The sequence below is a fragment of the Haliotis rufescens genome, unplaced genomic scaffold (assembly GCF_023055435.1).
Source record: "Haliotis rufescens isolate VD_foot unplaced genomic scaffold, xgHalRufe1.0.p SCAF_12, whole genome shotgun sequence".
NCBI lineage: Eukaryota > Metazoa > Mollusca > Gastropoda > Lepetellida > Haliotidae > Haliotis > Haliotis rufescens.
In genome coordinates, this window is record NW_025963802.1 from 3,913,398 (window position 1) to 3,935,469 (window position 22,072).

The 22,072-nt window shown below is 41.3% G+C and overlaps 1 protein-coding gene across 1 annotated transcript; it reads right to left on the reverse strand.

Annotated features, from left to right (window-relative positions):
• Nucleotides 1-297: 297 nt before the first annotated feature.
• LOC124138073 (aldo-keto reductase family 1 member B1-like) lies at nucleotides 298-21,871 on the reverse strand. The gene is made up of 12 exons (XM_046504592.2): nucleotides 21,695-21,871; nucleotides 18,268-18,334; nucleotides 17,398-17,463; nucleotides 10,778-10,886; nucleotides 10,252-10,413; nucleotides 7,377-7,493; nucleotides 4,904-4,954; nucleotides 3,745-3,867; nucleotides 3,550-3,656; nucleotides 2,924-3,005; nucleotides 1,228-1,311; nucleotides 298-623 (listed from the first exon to the last, which is right to left on the reverse strand). The coding sequence occupies exons 4-12, from the start codon at nucleotides 10,859-10,861 to the stop codon at nucleotides 513-515; spliced, it is 921 nt and encodes a 306-aa protein (XP_046360548.2). The 5' UTR covers nucleotides 10,862-10,886; nucleotides 17,398-17,463; nucleotides 18,268-18,334; nucleotides 21,695-21,871; the 3' UTR covers nucleotides 298-512.
• Nucleotides 21,872-22,072: the final 201 nt, after the last annotated feature.

Genomic DNA, 22,072 nt, shown 5'->3' on the forward strand with positions numbered 1-22,072 from the left:
AAGCGTTAACTTCTAATAAGCACAGAATAATCTGTCTCCGAATATGCCATAATGTTATACGATTAAGCGAGTTGTAGTTTAATATGAAACTTTGTCACCAGCTTCACATGGTAGCCAGTAACTATATGAAACATTTCCATACTACTCAAAAAAGTTAAGGATCACACGATTTTTTCATATTACTCTAATTAATCTGTCACGGCATCAACTATAGTAATAAGAAGGATCCTTAACTGTTTTGAGCAGTATATATACTTCAGGTACATAATGATAACATGATAAAACGCTAAACATGTCAACTATGTATTTATTTGGTACTAACTGCATTTTGTTTCAGGTGTAGTAGAACTTGTAGCTCCACAGTTGTCTGTCACTGCTGGTCATTGCTGGGTATTTTAGATTTTGGCAAGGGTTTCGTCCCTTTTATTATCATGTATGACGTCTCACTCATAACACTATAGTGCTGTATAGAGATAGTGACTGTGTCGCGTTCAAGACCTCACAGGCAATATTCATTTCACATTTTGTGTTTGCGATTGGGACTGTTCTTGGTTGACTTTATAGCCTTCGTCCAGAGCAAGCATTGACTCCATATCATCCGTACTGAGCTGAAAGTTAAATATCTGAAAAAAAGAAAAAATTCCAATAATTGTTGGGTTTTTAAAAACAAATCAGGACTTATAATTATTCTTTTTCAATGCGTACCTGCTACATATAGACATTGGTTCTGTTACAATTGGTGACGTTAACGTCCTGTATTCCTCCGATCTTAAATAGTGATGATACCAGGTGTTCGCGGAAAGGTAAGCTTATCCGATACAAACACATGTGAACGCAGGGCAACTGTTCCCCCGAAAAAAACATGGGAACGGATGGTGCAATGTTAAAGAAGATAGAATCGCATCGAACACCATTGTCCAAATGTCCTCCACATGCATATCATAACACTTTTGAAAGCTTTACTGAGGCCTTGAATGGTGTAACCCTGCTCAAATAACTTCTGAGCAAGATATATATGACGCTCTTTGAAGTCTTCGTTGACAGAGGATGCTCGACTGTACCTCGGAATGTTACAACTGATGCAACAACAAACTTCGAGGTATGCACCAAACACCAAAAAGTGCCCTTATATTCTCTTGACACATGGATATGCAATAAACTGAGATCAAATTAACTGAATACAACACTACTAAGAGAGACATTCTTTCAGGCAAAACTGATACTCACATCCATGTTCTGGACCAGACAAAATGGATTCGTACCCTTGGGAACTACTGCATAGCCTCTCTGTATGCCCCACCTGAGGATCACCTGGTGCACACGTCAGTACATCGTAAGTAGCAATATATAAGAGAATAACAGTACGATCAGTAGTGCATAGTTCATACAACATCTACCACAAGGAACATCAGGATCAGTAGTACATAGCTGATAACATCTATCACAGGAAACATAAGGATCGGTTGTACATAGTTAACATCTATCACAGGAAATATTAGGATCAGTAGTACATAGTTGATAACAACATCTAGCACGGGAAACATTAGGATCAGTCGTACATAGTTGATAACATCTATCACGGGAAACATTAGGATCAGTCGTACATGGATGATAATAACATCTATCACGGGAAATATTAGGATCAGTATTTCACAGTTGTTAAAATCTATCAGGGGCAATATTACGATCGGTAGCACATAGTTGTTAAAATCTATCAGGGGAAATATTAGGATCAGCAGTACATAGTTGTTAACAACATCTATCACGGGAAACATTACGATCAGTAGTACATAGTTGATAACATCTATCACGGGAAACATAAGGATCAGTAGTACATTGTTGATAACATCTATCACGGAAAACATTAGGATCAGTAGTACATAGTTGTTAACAACATCTATCACGGGAAACATTAGGATCAGTAGTACATAGTTGATAACATCTATCACGGAAAACATTAGGATCAGTAGTACATAGTTGTTAACAACATCTATCACGGGAAATATTAGGGTCAGTAGTACATAGTTGATAACATCTATCACGGGAAACATTAGGATCAGTAGTACATAGTTGATAACATCTATCACGGAAAACATTAGGATCAGTCGTACATGGATGATAACAACATCTATCAGGGGAAATATTAGGATCAGTATTTCAAAGTTGTTAAAATCTATCACGGGAAACATTAGGATCAGTAGTACATAGTTGTTAACAACATCTATCACGGGAAACATTAGGATCAGTAGTACATAGTTGTTAACATCTACCACGGGAAACATTAGGATCAGTAGTACATAGTTGTTAACAACATCTATCACGGGAAACATTAGGATCAGTAGTACATAGTTGTTAACATCTACCACGGGAAACATTAGGATCAGTAGTACATAGTTGTTAACAACATCTATCACGGGAAACATTAGGATCAGTAGTACATAGTTGTTAACATCTACCACGGGAAACATTAGGATCAGTAGTACATAGTTGTTAACAACATCTATCACGGGAAATATAAGGATCAGTAGTACATAGTTGTTAACATCTATCAGGGGAAACATTAGGATCAGTAGTACACAGTTGCTAACATCTACCACGGGAAACATTAGGATCAGTAGTACACAGTTGCTAACATCTATCACGGGAAATATTAGGATCAGTAGTACACAGTTGCTAACATCTATCACGGGAAATATTAGGATCAGTAGTACACAGTTGCTAACATCTATCACGGGAAATATTAGGATCAGTAGAGCACAGTTGCTAACATCTACCACGGGAAACATTAGGATCAGTAGGACATAGATGATAACAACATCTATCACGGGAAACATTAGGGTCAGTCGTACATAGTTGATAACAACGTCTGTCAGGAGAAACAGGGTGCCTACTGAGCTACAATATTACCAAGGTATAAACATACCTGCGTTGCTGATTTTCCATATTTATTTGCGATGTTGACAATTGTTGGATGTTCCAGGCAGTCGGGCGAGTCCTTGGACATACTGCAATGTAAACCCATAGATTGAGTGACTACATTATCATATATACATAATATATACATATATACGATAAAGTGGTCACTCAATCTATGGATTATAAAATGGATTATAAAATGAGTCATATATAGAACTACACTGCGTGCATGTGTGTGCGTGCGTGCCTGGGTGGGTTTGTACACGTATGTACCAGGGTCTTTGTAATCTTACAAAGTGGCTTTCGTTGGTTCTGGTCATACATGCAGTGCAGAGTAGTTTTGTTTAACACCGCATCCAACAATATTTCAGTTTATCGTGAACTGTCGGCTTGTGAAAGGAAAGCACGAAGTGATGCCCACGTGCACGGTATGGAACTGTGAACGCAGTAAACATAATCGGGATTTGAACCAAAGTTCAGAAGCTTCTGGCACGCCAAGGGGCGCAACTCTGCACTGTCGAATTGTGACGCCTTAGACGACTGGGTTACCCGTGTCCGTGACTTTAAAGACATCTACATCAGCTAGGTTTTTGTGCATTTGCAATATTTCAATCATTGAATAACGTGTCTCACTAGGTTTGTCCTGGCGCTCCAAATGGTCCGCACCCAGTAGTTGAGATGCCGTTTTGCAGGGAGTACTGCAGTAGCTTGTCCTGGGACGGACATGGAGTTATCTCCACCTGAAATGAAACAACAGTAAGATGAATGTACCTCAGTTATTTTATAGTATTTGCATTCACAGATTTCTTTTATCAAATCCTCATCTACCTGGTTATTCGCAGGCTTGTGCTTGAGGCCGTCCATGGCGAGAATCCTTTCCAGCTGCTGTTGGTTGAAGTTGGAGACGCCGATAGACTTGACGAGGCCCTTGTCCACCAGCTTCTCCATGGCCTGGTGTGAAGGGAGGAAAATATATTCACGTGGAACTTCTCAAAAATACCATGTCTTCAATTGTTTGATCAAAGAACTTGGTGGAAGTAACGTATACAAAAATGTTATATTCTAGGCCAGTATGTTTGGAAGTTATCAGCCCAAACTACACATCAGTACTATCAACTTTTTGCTTGACTTTAGACATGTGTATTTCTCTTTTGTAAGTGCATTTAAAGTTCCAGGGGGCGGGCGGGTAGCCTATTGGTTAAAGCGTTCGCTCGTCACGCCGAAGACCCGGTTCGATTCCCCACATGGGTACAATGTCTTAAGCCCATTTCTGGTGTCCCCCGCCGTGATATTGCTGGAATACTGCTAAAAGCAATCTCAGAAGGGAACCAAATTCAATTCTGTCAAAATATTTGATTTTCAACTTTGTACACCATGTACACCAATGGTCTGCACAAATAATACATTGCTGCAATGTGTTTTACGAGAGAAAAGTTTTTATTAAAACATATCTGGTTTTGCAGCTGCAGTTGAAAAAAAAACTCTGGTCACAATACAAAATCAAATTCAAATTCAAATTTACCCTTTTTAGCAATATTCATGCAGATCCGACTTTTGGTGTCTACATGTAAAAGATTTCAAAAAGCGTCTCATATAAGTCTTATATAGATTCTTGCTTAAAAATTGTTTGATTAAGATTACAACATTCTATGCCTTAGTAAAGCTTTCAAACGTTTCATGGTAGAGATGGGAAAGGACATTTCTAAAATCAGAGACCAAAAGAGGATGTCGCCTTTATTCTAGCAATATAGTCAAGGTCTGTTTAATGAACGGATAATATATTTTTATGCACAGTTGGACAAAAAGGAAGGAGAAACATGAATATACCTTGCAAATTTATCAAGAATATTCATTAACTATTCACATTGCTACCTGGAAGTTAACCAGATTGAATAGTTTTGACAATATCAAAAGGGGGCAAGTTTGTAGTTATCGCCTAACGGTTCAGTGTTTCCTTCCTCCAGGAGTTGGGCTGGGTGCTACCTACCCTCCATGTGTCCAGGTAGTCCGTCACGGTCGACTGGGTCCGCTCCTGGTCCTGGGGAAACACTCATATGAAGACACAGACACGCCCAAGCACAATACGGCTAAGCTAGATAACATACATCGTTATATCACCTGGTTACAGTTCCTAGCAGGATGGAGGCTCATTACGTCAGCTGGTTACAGTAAGCACCGCAGGATGGAGGCTCACTGTGTCAGCTGGTTACAGTAAGCACCGCAGGATAGAGGCTCAATGTGTCAGCTGGTTACAGTAAGCACCGCAGGATAGAGGCTCAATGTGTCAGCTGGGTACAGTAAGCACCGCAGGATGGAGGCTCACTGTGTCAGCTGGTTACAGTAAGCACCACAGGATGGAGGCTCAATGTGTCAGCTGGGTACAGTTAGCACTGCAGGATGGAGGCTCACTGTGTCAGCTGGGTACAGTAAGCACTGCAGGATAGAGGCTCACTGTGTCAGCTGGGTACAGTAAGCACCGCAGGATGGAGGCTCACTGTGTCAGCTGGTTACAGTAAGCACCACAGGATGGAGGCTCAATGTGTCAGCTGGTTACAGTAAGCACCGCAGGATAGAGGCTCACTGTGTCAGCTGGGTACAGTAAGCACCGCAGGATGGAGGCTCACTGTGTCAGCTGGTTACAGTAAGCACCACAGGATGGAGGCTCAATGTGTCAGCTGGGTACAGTTAGCACTGCAGGATAGAGGCTCACTGTGTCAGCTGGGTACAGTAAGCACTGCAGGATGGAGGCTCAAAGTGTGAGCTGGTTACAGTAAGCAGTGCAGGATGGAGGCTCAATGTGTTAGCTGGGTACAGTAACCACTGCAGGATTGAGGCTCAATGTGTCAGCTGGGTACAGTAAGCACTGCAGGATGGAGGCTCAATGTGTGAGCTGGGTACAGTAAGCCTCGTGGACATGCTGCATGCTTGAATACACAGGCTTTTGTGACGATTACGAGCGGTTTTGTAAACAGGTTTGTTCATCCATACCACTTACACGCTTGCTATTGGCTGTTGTATGAGTCACCGTTTGAAATTGCCATTTTCTGCTGTGGAACGACTTAAATGGAAATGAAGAAGTAATAGTGTCGTGAATGTAACGACGACATTGAAGCAACTACAGATCGCATTCGCTTTACGTTCCAGAGCGCCAAATCATATTTCAACAGATAATTCAGAGAAATATTTAGTAGATATGGTCTTTTACATTTAATGAACTGTCATCATTATTTGTATATGAGCAAGTGTTACGTCACCCGTAAAATAGTTGTTATAAATCTTCTTTCCATTACTGGTCAATTCTGTCACACTATCAGTCGCATGTGCAATCTTGATTGTGATGTCTGTGATGAACACAACAGATTTGCCGGCCGCTTCACCGTGAATGACCTTCTACATACATTGTGATATAACTACTGTCACTCACCACTAAGGCGGGCAACGTTAAACTGAAAGTGTCAGTTGACAGACACCAACAACACTCATGTAATACAACACGGACCCTTAATACAACTATGCTAGCAGTCGGTTTGCTTCTTGTTTGTTTGTTGTTAAACGCAGCACTAAGCAATATTCCAGCTATATGACGGCGGTCTGAAAATAATCCAGTATGGACCAGACAATCCAGTGATTGACATCATGATGTTCTCATTTGGGATGTGATGACATACATCAACCAAGTCAGCGAGCCTGACCACCCGATCTAACAGTGAGTGAGTTGGGTTTAACGCCGCTTTTAAAAGTATTCAAGTTATATCGCGGCGTGTCAGTTTAATGTGGGAGGAAAGCCCCAAGTGATGCAGGTCTCAGGCGTTTACCACGAGCACGGGTATGGTGCTGACACACCTAGAAACATTATCGGGGCGAACCGGGATTCGAACCCACAATCATAGGTTTCTGGCGTACCAAAGGGACGCAACTCTGCACAGCGAATCTTGGCGCCTTAGACGACTGGGCCACCCATGTCCCCACCAAGGTAACAGATTCTAGAAGGCGCAAAATGCAAAGTAGCGGCGAAAACCAAACGAATGAATCACCTCAAACGATGACACCAGGTGCTCGCGAAAAGAACAAACACGTCCCGCTCCACCCAAAAACATATGTCGAGAAATCTAGGCGTGCGAAGTTCTTCCAATATTTCAATATAGGCATGACTCTTTCCAATTGTGGTAATAGCTGCATTTGATTGTGTGGCCAGATGAAGAGAAAACAGATGAGTAGAATGGTAGAAACATCGCATAGCGCAACACTGTTCAAACTAACATTTGCCATGGGTTACGCGTTCGGTTTCAAATACATTTTCGCTATTACATTTTCAGGGAATTTTTCTCGATGTCGGAAATTATTATGATTAGTAACACTTTGATAAAGTTATGCAACATAAATGTTATATTCAACAAATACATTAATCGTCACTTATGGCTACCTGGATATTTAAACAAAAAAAAGAGGTCTTGACTCACTACGTTGGCCAAGGGGAAGTGTATCAGATACAGATCTATATAATCCATGTTCAGGGCCTCCAGTGACGTTAGACACGCTGGCTCTACATGCTCCGGTTCATGACACTGGCCCGAAACCTGGAATCGTAAGGTACATGTACGTGTTATGGGCGTTCAGGACCGTGTAACAAACACCACAATACGGGATAGTGGGTGACTCGGGTTAACGCTGCTGGGACCAAATGTCAGTTATATCCCAGCTTACCAGTTTAATGTGGGACGAGGGCCGGATGTGAAAGTTGTAGATGTTTACCACTTTGGTGAAACCCCAGAGCACGCGCACGGTGCTGACAAATCTAGAAACATGATATACTCAACAACAAAAGTTCCTGTGACACCAATATTTTAGTGGTTTTCAATATTGTAGTACATCTATGGAATCAAATCACAAAAATGCAACTGCTACAGAAAAGCATGCATTCCATGCAAAAGTTGACTTTTATGCCAGCCCCATGCATTTCACTACCCAAGAACGGGTATAAAAACATGTGCTTCAACGGGATTTTATATGCATTGTTTAGCATCGTGCTGACAACACCCAAGCAGAAAATCAACAAAATTACGCAATTATTGAACATTACGAAATGCCACGCCCGTCCGAAAATGAGCGTCTGCGAGCCATTGGTATGCTTGAAGCAGGATCGAGTCAACGTGATGTTGCAAGACAATTTAACGTCCACAGAAACACCATTTGGCAACAGACGAATGCAGTCAGAGATCATCTTCGGAGTGGCAGGCAACGCGTGATAATCGACATGACAACTGGAATCGAACAACTCCTACGAAATCGATTCCAGCCAGCAACAGTGACTGCAAGAAGCATCCCTGGCCTTAGAATATCTTCACAAACCGTATGTCGTCGCCTCTGATGTGCAGGGATTGTCCCAGAAGACCCGCCAGACGTCCCATTTTGACAGGACACCACCGTCAAGCACGTCTTGTGCAGACAGCGTCTACGCTGGACGGCCATGCAGTGGGGAGAAGTTCTATTCACTGACGAGTCTCGTTTTCACCTCGGCCACCCTGATGGACGGATTCGAGTGTACCGACGTCGAGGTGAACGTTACGTCAATCATTGTGTCATGGAAGAAGATCGGCAGCGTTATGGTATGGGGTGGGATTACAGCAAGACAGAGGACCCGTTTGATAGTAGTAGAGGTAAATATCAATGGATAGCGCTACCGCGACGAGATCATCGGCCCAGTTGTTCTACCGTTTTTGCGTCGTCATGGCCCAGGCATTACCTTTCAGCATGACAACGCCCGGCCTCATATTGCTCGACTTGTTAGGATTCTCTTCAACAAAACAACGTGAATGTCATCCCCTGGCCGGCTCGCTCCCCTGATCTCTCACCAATCGAGCAAATGTTGGATGAGATGGATCGGCGCCTTCGACGTCAACCACGTGTTCCACAGACACTCCAGGAACTTCGAAACATGCTCCAGCAGGTATGGACAGATATCCCACAGGACTTTGTGCGACGCCTGGTCCGTTCCATTAGACGAAGATGTGTTGCTTGCATCGCAACCAGAGGTGGACACACACGCTATTGATTTGTAAATTGACATTTTGGCATGTTCATGGTTTTTTTTAATGAAATCACGCATTTTCTGAAGTCAGTATGGCAAATTAAACCATTTGAACACTTACGGGAGTCTTTTATCAGATGCAAACCGAAATTGTTTCAGATTTGGTAACAAACGTAACTTTACATTAAATCTTATTCAATGTCACAGGAACTTTGTTGTTCCGTATACTTGAAGTCGAACCCACGTTGGGTTGATCCTGGCGCGACTAAGGTACGCAACTCTGCAAAGCGAATTGCGACGCCTCAGACAACAGAAGTGTGTAGAATGGTATCAATATGTCCATGTGTGTAGAATGGCACCAATATATCCATGTGTGCAGAATGGTACCAAAATGTCCATGTGTGTATAATGGTACCAGTATGTCCATGTGTGTATAATGGCACCAATATATCGATGTGTGTAGAATGGTACAAAATGTCCATGTCTGAGAATGAAACCAATATGTCCATGTGTGTAGAATGGTGCCAATATGTCCATGTGTGTATAATGGCACCAATATATCCATGTGTGTAGAATGGTATTAATATGTCCATGTGTGTAGAATTGTAACAAAAATGGCCATGTCTGAGAATGGAACCAATATGTCCATGTGTGCAGAATGATACCAATATGTCCATGTGTGTAGAATGGCACCAATATATCCATGTGTGCAGAATGGTACCAAAATGTCAATGTGTGTAAAATGGTACCAATATGTCCATGTGTGTAGAATGGCACCAATATCTCTATGTGTGTAGAATGGCACCACTGTGTCCATTATGTAGAATGGCACCAGTATGTCCATGTGTGTAGAATTACACCAATATGACCATCTGTGTGTATGGCACCAATACAACCATGTGTGTAGAATAGCCTTGATATGTCCATGTGTGTAGAATGGTATCAATATGTCCATGTGTGTAGAATGGCACCAATATATCCATGTGTGTAGAATGACACCAATATATCCATGTATGTAGGATGGTACCAATATGTCAATGCGTGTAGATTGACACCAATATATCCATGTATGTAGGATGGTACCAATATATCTATGTGTGTAGAATGGCACCAATATATCCATGTGTGTAGAATGGCACCAATATATCCACGTGTGTAGAATGGTACCAACATGTCCATGTCTTGTGGAATGACATCAAAAAGTAAATGTGTGTAGCAAATTGGCATGTTTCTGTAATTCTACACATACACATCTTGCTGTAATTCTGACATTGCCATCTTGCTGAACATCGCATGTGACTTCCTACCTTCGTCACAATGAAAAGCTCTTCCCGCTTTATTCTTCCTTCTTTTATCAGTTGTTTGATAGTGACTCCAATTTCCTGTTCCGTTTCATAGGTCGAGGTCGTGTCAATGTAGCGGTACCCTATCTGTACAGCCGTCCTCACAGCATTCCCGACCTCGTTGAGCTGATACAATTAATATTCACATTCACATATTACTTGGAATAACTTAGGAGAGATTATGACGTAAACAATACATTCATCGTGAGCATTATTATTACAAAACATCATATACTGAACAAAAAGTTATTTTGATGAAATTGTGTGCTCACTCTTCCCTACAAAAGAATGTCTCCAACATATTCATGATCCCTAAGTTTTTGTGTTCAGTATATGTGATTGATAGTGCCATTTGAAGTTGAGCACAAACGATGAAGTCAACATCTGGGGTCAGATTGTGTCAGTTTCTCTGTCTACTTCATCTGTGAGGAGTATTGTAGTTTTTAGGATATAGCCAAGATGATCCCAGTATCTCTACATGAGCACAAACCTTCGAACAACTGTACGTTCCAACCCCCAGCATAGGCATGCTGTGGCCGCTGCTCAGACGTATCCTAGGTATTCTGTCAGCCATTTTCTGAGAGCTATCGCAATAGAACCTTAAAAAGATAATCACATTGATAACTAAGGGTGAAACGATACACCGATATTCCGATGCATCCTGATACTTGACCCACGATACGATATACGATAAACGTGGGCCCATTTATCGATACGCCACGATACGGAACGCAAATCCCAAGTACCGCGTTTCCTTACTATTATGCATTTCAATAAACCGCTAACTTGGTTATAGCGCGCGGTCACGCATGGCTCCAAAAAACGTACTAATCTTACATTTTTAATAAGCTCAGGTTTTACACTGACAGGTGTTTTTCCCCATCTCCAAAAACATTATTAGCTGATCACCGCAAGCACATAACACCGGTCAGCAAATCCGAACTGAAGTACGCAATTCAATGCCATTTTTATACTATCTTTTTTATTAAAACCTGTTCATTGTATATCTAGACTTGTGTTTGTAATATATTTTATTAATTTTATTCGAAATTTCATTTAATATTGTTTTCATTAAGTTAGGTGAAATCGTGTGTGAAGAGATACAGCAACCACGGTCAGATTACCGCTTTTGACGCACTGAAACGAACTTAAGTTGCTAGAGAATGGATACATATATTAACAATGCCCTACTTTGACTCGTTAAAAGTCATATTTGTGGCAATTTGGCTAATATATGTCGACATAACGTTTTCGCAATCGAAATACATGTAGCGAGGGAAGTCCCTACGGTGACTGGTCAAATTGTTCCATACGTATAAATATCCTGCAACAATAATCACCAGTATCCTACGCTTGTGGTTCTTATAATTTTAAGAATATATATAGTAAAAGCTGCAACTAAAGTAACACGATATTGGAATATATTATTCCTGATAAAACAATTATTTCAGATACAATTTATTCGACCATTGCATCAAAATTCTTTGAAGTTGTATCACTGGTGAAGTACATTTATTATTTTCTGGTGTTTGAACTTTGAATTGTTTTGAAGGAAAGTTCCACTTTGAAGCCTAACCACTTCAGTAGTCTTGTTATTATAAAATAATTTTGACTGTCCCAAAATCATGAAAGGTTCAATCTTGACATGCTTTAAGTCTTGTTTTCTTTATCATTGCGTTTGGAGATACGTATCGTATCGTGACCAGAATATCGAGATGCGTATCGTATCCTGACCTTTCTGTATCGTTGCAGCCCTATTGATAAACTTAATAATAACTTCATATCGCAAACGCTGATTGGTCAGATAAGGCAATATGACGTCATAGATTGCATTGTTAAGAACATTCGCTATGACGCTACCATTGACAACGTTACGTCATCTGACTTAAGTGAAGTGTGTATATTTCAGACTAGTAGACTAGATGATTCATAAGTCATCGTTGTTCATTTGTGATTTAGGAGATAAACTATGTGTGTTTTCAGACGTTGATCGGATGATTCAAATGTTAATATTTCCTCACTTCAAATAACACTCGCAAATCTGAAAGCACACATGTGTAGTTTCATAGTTGTAACAATACAACGTCAACTGCAGAAGATAGTCAATCTCGAATATCTGCTGAAATAGATTCAACGCCGATTAATTGCTGAGAGGCAAAATCAGTGGAGAAAATGATGTGAATGGATGACTGAAAATCAGTGATGACAACAGTGATGACACCAGTGATGACACCAGTGATGAGACCAGTGATGGCCCCAGGTGATGGCACCAGTGATGACACCAGTGATCACACCAGACGATGAAAACAGTTGTGACACCAGTGTTGAAACCAGTGTTGACACCAGTGATGACACCAGTGATGACACCAGTGGTGACACCAGTGATGACACCAGTGGTGACACCAGTGAAGGCACCAGTGAAGGCACCAGTGATGACACCAGTGATGACACCAGTGGTGACACCAGTGATGACACCAGTGATGAGACCAGTGATGACACCAGTGGTGACACCAGTGATGACACTAGTGATGACGTGATGACACCAGTGGTGAGACCAGTGATGACACCAGTGATGACATCAGTGAAGACACCAGTGGTGACACCAGTGGTGACACCAGTGATGACGCCATTGGTGACGCCAGTGATGGCACCAGTGATGACACCAGTGATGACACCAGTGATGACACCAGGTGTTCACTCTGGAATTATATGGTGGTGATACAATGGAAGCCGTCATAAACCTTACGTGACAATTAAAATTATTTGATAGAAAAAAGATACTTATTAAGACAGTATTCATTCAGACAGACAGCGAGTAGACCTGGCTATCACCTTGAAAAACTGAGAAGGTATCTGTGAGGCTTGAATGTTTGTGGAAGGAGGGCGCTGCCAACTACGGCCTCCATAGGATTACATAATAAGATTATGTCTGAGGTTGATATTGCTCTTTTTGAGAGGGGGCACGGGTGGCCCAGTCGTCTAAGGCGCCGCAATTCGCTGTACAGAGGTGCGTCCCTTGGGCACGTCAGAAACCTATGATCATGGGTTCGAATCCCGGTTCGGCCCGATTATGTTTCTAGGTTTGTCATCACCACACCCGTGCTCTTAGGTTTCACCGAAGTGGTAAACGTCTGAGACCTGAGTCACTTGGGGCTTTCCTCCCACATTAAGCTGACACGCCGTGATATGACAGGAATACAGTTAAAAGCGGCGTTAAACACAACTCACTCACTCACTCGAGTCCATGTCAACAGGTATTGACCTCACATAAAGTATACAATAGTTTTATTATATAATATAAGATAGCTACGAAGAACGAAGCGTGGTTTATTTCACGATAAAACATCACTTCTATCATTTCTGGAGATTCGAAGATGCGCTCGCAAATAGATGACGAAAATTGGACAACGTTATTTTTCAGAGGGATTTGTCTAGTGAGTTGTGCCCCATGTTTGTAGATGGGCAACCTTGATAAACGCAATGGCCGAACGCTGGCACCAAAAAGTGGGAGAGATATGACTTCAGTATTAGGAGGTGCAGATAATCGACGTACAAATTGTGGGAACATCCGGGAAATACCTAACTTAAGCCTCCCGTTCATTATACATCTTCCCGAGGCAAGAGAGTTAACTGACTTTAAAAGTCCAGTTTCACCCTTGCCGAACTAGGCTTGAATTACTGGGCTCGATCGTAGCGCCACCAGTGGCTATTACCAGTTATGTCCCCTCTAAGCCTCTCCTATGGACCAATCAGATTCCACCTCTCGTGTCACTTGCGTTTGCTTCACACAAAAAGGTGGCGCCCAGTCAGGACGATCTGATCGATAATCAAGATCTATATTGTGATAAAACGGGTCTTACATTGCGAAATGCATCAAATCACGTGAGCACCTTGATTAAAAACATGAAAAGATTTGGAAAATATCTGTTGACAACGAGTTGGCGGTGCATATGCTTTGCAAATCCTGCAATCGATCGAAATCTGCACGACAGTTTAACAACCGGATTTCGATTTCGGTTCGCGATTTTGATTGGACTATGCATAGACTCGTTAGACAAGCCAAACTGTAACTCAATAATACCAGCCTAGTTCGGCAAGGGTGGAAACTGGACTTTTATAGTCATAATATGGGCCTGTCTGACATTGCCGAGGTCGGATTCTATTTAGGGAGTTATCATTATTTAAATCTGGGTAAATATTTATAAAGCTGGGATGGGTCGCATCCTGGTGCGACCGTGAGCTGTGTTGTTTTCAGCTTGTATTTTATTTATATTTTCATACTTAGGAAGACCTTCAGTACAATGTAAACATATGGACATGTTTCTTAACATTAGTGCATTAGAACTTCTTAATAAAATAATTGATTGGATTCTAGACGCTAATGAGTAAATAAGTAAGCATACAACTACACTGTATGTCTGGGACGGGTAACTCGGGTACTCGGGTCGGGTTGGTCCTGAGTAGGACCCGGGTGCCCACAGGACTACCCGGACCCGTGGTTAGTCGCGTGATATATTGCTTCATGACAAAAATTCACTATAACTACATGGATACACAAGTCACCTATGTTCGCCTTTCTTCAAGACTTTGACATGGGTGAAATGTGTGAAGCCCATTTCATGTGTCCCGAGCCGTGATATTGCTGGAATATTGCTAAAAGCGTCATAAAACCACACTCACTCACTCTTCAAGACTATTAACGCATTCTCTCTGAATTATATGTTTGAATAAAAATAAAACTTAAGACAACTTCAGTTTTTAGGCATGACCAGATCGTTTTATACGTGTATCTAAATACATTTTGCCAGGGCTACGGTCAAACTATTCCCAATCGCACATTTTGTACCTATCTTTTAAAACCAACAGCGGGTACCCGGGTGGTGGGTGTGTGTACCCGGGTAGTAAATCTGTACTCGTCCCAGTCCTACATACAACTATAAATGCAATAAGCCAGAAGTTGTTGTCCATAACGTTGTACGCGTCCTTCTGAGTGAGTGGGTGAGTTGGGTTTAATGCCGCTTTTAACATTATTCCAGTTATATCACGACGTGTCAGCTTAATGTGGGAGGAAAGTCCGAAGTGATGCAGGTCTCAGACGTTTACCACTTTGGTGAAACCCACGAGCACGGATATGGTGCTGACCAACCTAGAAACATAATTGGGGTGAACCGAGATTCGAACCCATGATCATAGGTTTCTGGCGTGCCCAAGGGACGCAACTCTGCATAGCGAATTGCGGCGCCTTAGACGACTGGGCCACCCGTGGGCCCCCGCTTCCTTCTTTTATACAGATTCATATATAAAGTACAATGATTTTAATGGCATATACCTAATATTAAACTGAGACTAGAAAATACATCACAAGCCACAAATGATACTCATCTTCAATCCTATTCAAATTACACAGTGGCTATATTCTCGCATTCCTTGGCATGTCACGATATTGTCAATTAAAAGCATATGTGAGGAACGTCTAGATTTCGATAGAACATGCCTAATTATTTTAACACTACTTTCAAACTGTTACTGTTGTGCATATAGAGAATCTCACTTCTCAAAGTGGAAAAATTCCGAGGCTTGCCGAGGATTTTTGCCACTTTTATCATCGAGTGTTGATATATTTGATATCAAAAGACACGAGGGTGAGATTTTATTTATCATCCAACATCATTCTTTCAACTTTTTCAATTTGTAGACAGTAATTAGCAGTGTCTTCAGTGTACAAAGTACTGCAAACAGCTTCAGTAGCAGAGCCATTAGTGATGTCATTTGATTGTGACGTCATGGCAACCAGTGACGTCACAATGGTCTGCAAAGCATTGTGATGTAATGTCATTGCAGCGATATCTACAGTGTAGATATTGCTTGATCTAATCCAAGCATATCTCCTGTGGGAGCCAGTTTTGGATGATAAATGTGTTTTAACATTTATAATACAGAAATTTATTGGATGAAGATGAAGACTAACATCAGTTTTGCAAGTACATATTCTTTAACCTTTGTGTGAAAGAGTTCATATCAAATGTGAATTGAAATTTACATTTTGTTCATGCTGTACATAGCCATAACCACATTTTTATAACATTTGTGACCCAATTTCGTTTTACATTAAGTCATACCTTAACATTATGTTGAAACATAACTTTGGATACCTAATGAGTGATATAATCAGTTTTTGTAATCCAATATTTTATAACCTTAATATTTATGCATGTCATGGTTGTTTGTCAAAGAGTGAGTGAGTGAGTATGGTTTTACGCCGCTTTTAGCAATATACCAGCAATATCACGGCGGGGGACACCAGAAATGGGCTTCACACATTGTACCCATGTCGGGAATCGAACCCGGGTCTTCGGCGTGACGAGCGAACGCTTTAACCACTACGCTACACGACCGCCCCTGTTTGTCAAAGAGAATATAATAAAAATTGTCAATGCAAGAGAATAACCAGCCTAGATTTTCTGCGGAAACAGATTCCAATTTGCGGAAAGGGCAAATAGCTGTGGAAATTATATGAAAACTGAAAATCAGTGATGACACCAGGTGTTCGCGAAAAGGGTAAGCCTGTCTGCCCTCCCGGTAGCACCCGCCATTCATACAATTTGCAGAAAAAAAGTAATTATTTATTGTCTGATCCCGACAGCAGTACTCCTGCCTTGCGAAGTCAGCCTATAAACACACCAAACAATCAAGTGATCGATGAACCAGAAAATCCAGTGACACGAGAGTTCCATTAAGGACTGACACAGGCTGATACGACTGGCGTGTTGAGATCCGCTTTGGTAATCCATAATCTTGTCTTTCTCTACCACGTTTCATCAACGTCGAATACCTGTACACCTTTTGCAAGACTGTTCCGGGACAAGGTTGCACGTCCTCATTGTCCATGTCAGGTTGTGACTGAGTGACACTATCAGGTCGGTGGAGTCTCCCTCGACATGACGTCACCCACACGGAGCTACGTGCACGGCGTCACGAACACATGCCCTCCACCGTGTAATGCGTGAACAGTACGATCAATAGAGACAGACAGCCACGAGGCACATTAGACCACAACGGCGTACATGTGAACATAACTTTAAGAAAAGGCATTATGTGGGTTAACCTTACCGTTTCACATTGGTAGATCCGACAGAAAGTGAGAGACGTTGTCCCTAATGTACCATCAGGTGTCACCTATGAAAAATACAGTGTTGTAAATCTCATGGGAGTTCAAACTGTCACACACTTCGTTCTGTTGTTGCACGTGGTGCATAGCGTGCAGTTGTATACACAGAAAACAGAAAGCGTGGCAGGGCAAACAGCTACACGTCAATATGTGTGGCCAACAGGTCCATGTTCAGTCTCAACACTAACGTGTTAAATGACGCCTGCAAGACACATGATTATCATATATCTTACACACACCCTTGCTAGATACATGGTTAAGAGATATATTCTATACTCCCTGCAAGAGATAAATATAGTTGATATATATTTTACATACCCTCTGCTAGAGACATGGTTAAAATATATGTTACATACTCTCTGTAAGAGACATAGTTAAAATGTATTTTATATACCCCTGCTGGAGACATGGTTAATAGAAACGTTAAATACTCCCTGCTAGAGACATGGTTAATAGAAATGTTAAATACTCCCTGCTAGAGACATGGTTAATAGAAATGTTAAATACTCCCTGCTAGAGACATGGTTAATAGAAATGTTAAATACTCCCTGCTGGAGACATGGTTAATAGAAATGTTAAATACTCCCTGCTGGAGACATGGTTAATAAAAAATAATACACCCCCTGTTGGAGACATGGCTAATAGATTTGCCATTTCCCCTCTGCTGGAGACAAGGTTAATAAATACGTTATATACCCCCTGCAAGAAACGTGGTTAAATTGTTCGTTATATACACCTGTATATGTTTCATGTATCAATCAAAATGTGATGGAATTCTAATTCTGTCACACGTATCGGAGCAAGCAACTTACCTTGAACAGCCCCACAGTCGAGATGGTGTCAGGTGTTATGTCACGTTACGTGATGAACGGTTTAATCCTGGAAGGATAAGGATGGCTTTTTTTTCTAACCGTAATATATTCAATATTAGAAGAACAGTTGTGTGTGCAGGTGTCACTTGCGTGTAACCAACAGACCAGGATTTGTACCGTAGATTGGTCACTTGTTGAAATAGTACATGAGAAATACCACGTGACATTTCGCGCTTGAAATCGTTATGTCAGATGTATTCGTATGTGTTCGTGCGTGGTGTGTGTGTGTCTTAGGGGGTATAGAGGCGGGCTCTCACTGTCAAGGAGTGGGTTTGGGGGGAGGTAGCATTGTATCGGATTCGAACAAAATAGTTGCTGATTATTCAACCACCCAAAAATAAACCTATGATTAGCATGGTGCAAAAGGTGCATTGTATCGATTGCTGTGTAGGCAAGTGAAGCCACTGTTGATGTTTTTTACAGGGATCATACGTGACCAATATAGAACCCTGTATCCATTGTTTGTCGACAATTTGGGTATCGGTTGGTTATAAAATTTGATTTGGTTGGTTTGTTGTTTAACGCCGCACTCAGCAATATTCCAGCTATATGACGGCCGTCTGTAAATAATGGAGTCTGGACAAGAAAATCCAGTGATTAATATCATGTGCATCAACCCACGCAATTGGCATTGATGACCGTGCATCAACCAAGTCAGCGAGCCTGCCCACCCGATCCCGTTAGTCGCCTTTTACGACAAGCATAGTCGCCTTTTACGGCAAGCATGGGTTGCTGAAGACCTCTTGCTATCAACCACTGGTTAGTAGGGTCAAGAGGAAAATTTCACCACCTGCGGCATACAACATTTGCTCACCGACTGTTAATGCCCATACGTAATTTCAAAAATATTATATTGTTCACGATAGCGGGTTGGTAAATCTGTTGTAGAGCGTAGGTTCATCACGGCGAGAAACAGGGTTCGCTTCCCTTCGTGTCCCCTCGCCGTAATATGACTGACATGCAATCTCATTAAAATCAGACCTTAGTTCTCGCTACCGCTAAACAAAGATCTGAAGACATCCCATTAGGGGTCATGTCAGACCGACCTTTCATCCGACCAATCAGTGCGTCGCTTACCAGATTATGAAAGTGACAGTCGGAGTGTGATTTCTAATCATACAACCTCGAAAACTTTAACATTGGGTATACCGAACTATAGTTACGGGTTTAACGACTGATTCCTTACAATCTAGACCATCTATTACCCATTCAAGAATGTTTTTTGTTCAGGTTTCAAATTTTTAATCGGAATTTGTCAAAATATGTTTCGAAGCGAAGTCGCCAATTTGAAATTAGTGCCGTAAAGCACGAGAAAGCTGCCTTCTGATTGGTCATTCCATTTGTCGGTCAAAGTTCGCGCAAGGTCGGTCTGACGTGACCCGTAATCGGATGTCCTCAGATCTTTGTTCAAAGGTAGCGAGAACTAAGATCTGATTTTAATGAGATTGACTGACATGTTGCCAAAAGCGACATACAACTCTTTCTCACTCATTCTGTCGGATACATCAACTACTGCTTCTCAGTGCCAATATACACATCGTGTCCCGACGGCGTGGAGCGTTGCTCATATGATCATTCGCTTACCATGTGGTCCAGATTCGAATATTTACCATCTGGCGTCTCAAAGCTGGAATATTGCTTAGTGCAGCGTTAAACAACAACAACAACAAACAAACAAAAGATACCCCAAACATTGTTGCTACCACGTCAAGATACTCGACCAGATACCCTTATGTCATTGTAGGTCAAGGGTACCCATCTCAGAACATTTCTGAAATAAATTGCTATTTTTGTTTTGGACAGGTAAATGGAAAGTTCTGAAAGAACCGAGTTTCCCATCTACGAGCAAGCCCTTTCTCCCACATCAATCTCATTTCGTGTATGCGTGTGAAGGTCACAGCTTTATACTTTCTGGGACAATATATTACCTAGAACAGTTTAACTGTATAACATCGCTTGTAAGGTGACAGATCGTTTACCTGGAGCAGGTAAACTGTAAAACATGACCTCTAATTTTGCAGATTGTTACCTGGAGCAGGTAAACTGTATAACATAACTTGTAAAGTGACAGATCGTTTACCTAGAGCAGCTAAATTGTATAACATCACTTATAGTGTGACAGATCGTTTACCTAGAACATTCTAACTGTATAACATGACTTGTAATGTGACGGATCGTTTACCTGGAACAGTTTAACTGTATAACATGGCTTGTAAAGTGACAGATCGTTTACCCGGAGCAGGTAAACTGTATAACATGGCTTGTAAAGTGACAGATCGTTTACCTGGAGCAGGTAAACTGTATAACATGACTTGTAATGTGACAGATCGTTTACCTGGAGTAGGTTAACTGTATAACACGACTTGTAATGTGATGGATCGTTTACCTGGAGCAGGTAAACTATATAACATGACTTGTAATGTGATGGATCGTTTACCTGGAGCAGGTAAACTGCATAACATGACTTGTAAAGTGACGGATGGTTTACCTGGAGCAGGTAAACTGTATAACATGACTTGTAAAGTGACGGATGGTTTACCTGGAGCAGGTAAACTGTATAACATGACTTGTAAAGTGACGGATGGTTTACCTGGAGCAGGTAAACTGTATAACATGACTTCTAATTTGGCAGATCGTTTACCTGGAGCAGGTAAACTGTATAACATGACTTGTAATGTGACAGATCGTTTACCTGGAGCAGGTAAACTGTATAACATGACTTGAAAAGTGACGGATCGTTTACCTGAAGCAGGTAAACTGTATAACACGACTTGTAATGTGACGGATTGTTTACCTGGAGCAGGTAAACTGTATAACATGACTTGTAATGTGACAGATCGTTTAACTGGAGCAGGTAAACTGTATAACATGACTTGTAATGTGACAGATCGTTTACCTGGAGCAGGTAAACTGTATAACATGACTTGTAATGTGACAGATCGTTTACCTGGAGCAGGTAAACTGTATAACATTACTTGTAAAGTGACAGATCGTTTACCTGGAGCAGGTAAACTGTATAACGTGACTTGTAAAGTGACAGATCGTTTACCTGGAGCAGGTAAACTGTATAACATGACTTGTAATGTGACGGATCGTTTACCTGGAGCAGGTAAACTGTATAACATTACTTGTAATACGACAGATCGTTTACCTGGAACAGTTTAACTGTATATAACTGCCACAACTTGTCATATGGCAGATCGTTCACCTAGGACAGTTAAACGGATTAACATAAGTTGTAATGTTACAGATCGTAAACCTGGAACAGTTTAACTGTATATAACTGCCATAACTTGTCATATGGCAGATCGTTCACCTAGGACAGTTTTACGGGTTAACATAAGTTGTAATGTTACAGATCGTTTACCTGGTAACGTTAGACAAGTCTCACGCCACCCTTGCAGTCGGAGATAATAAAGGTTTGTCTCCACCGGAAATGGCTCAGAATAGATTCCACCTAATGTATATATTCCTCTGTAAAGGGCAGCATCTACCTGTCATACCTGTAGTGAAAACAAAAACAACTTCCACTGTTTTCCATGCATTAATCTGTTTTCTGATGTTATCTTTCACCATATTGCAAATCCCATGGCCAAGATAACCTTCACCTTGACCTTCACCTTGGCCCCGACAGGTCAATGTGTATGACAGAGGACAGAGATAAAACTACATGTATGTTATAACCAAGCACTAATAAACAAAACGTTTTTTTCAAAACATCATTAGAACATTTATCGCTGTGTCT

Bases quoted from the DNA above. Each gene is read 5' to 3' on its own strand.
- LOC124138073 (XM_046504592.2), bottom strand. From the start codon at position 10,861: ATGGCTGACAGAATACCTAGGATACGTCTGAGCAGCGGCCACAGCATG. The intron at 10,414-10,777 runs GTTTGTGCTCAT...TAATTGTATCAG, and splicing joins GAACGTACAGTTGTTCGAAG to CTCAACGAGGTCGGGAATGC. The intron at 3,006-3,549 runs GTGAGACACGTT...TTTACATTGCAG, and splicing joins GGAGCGCCAGGACAAACCTA to TATGTCCAAGGACTCGCCCG.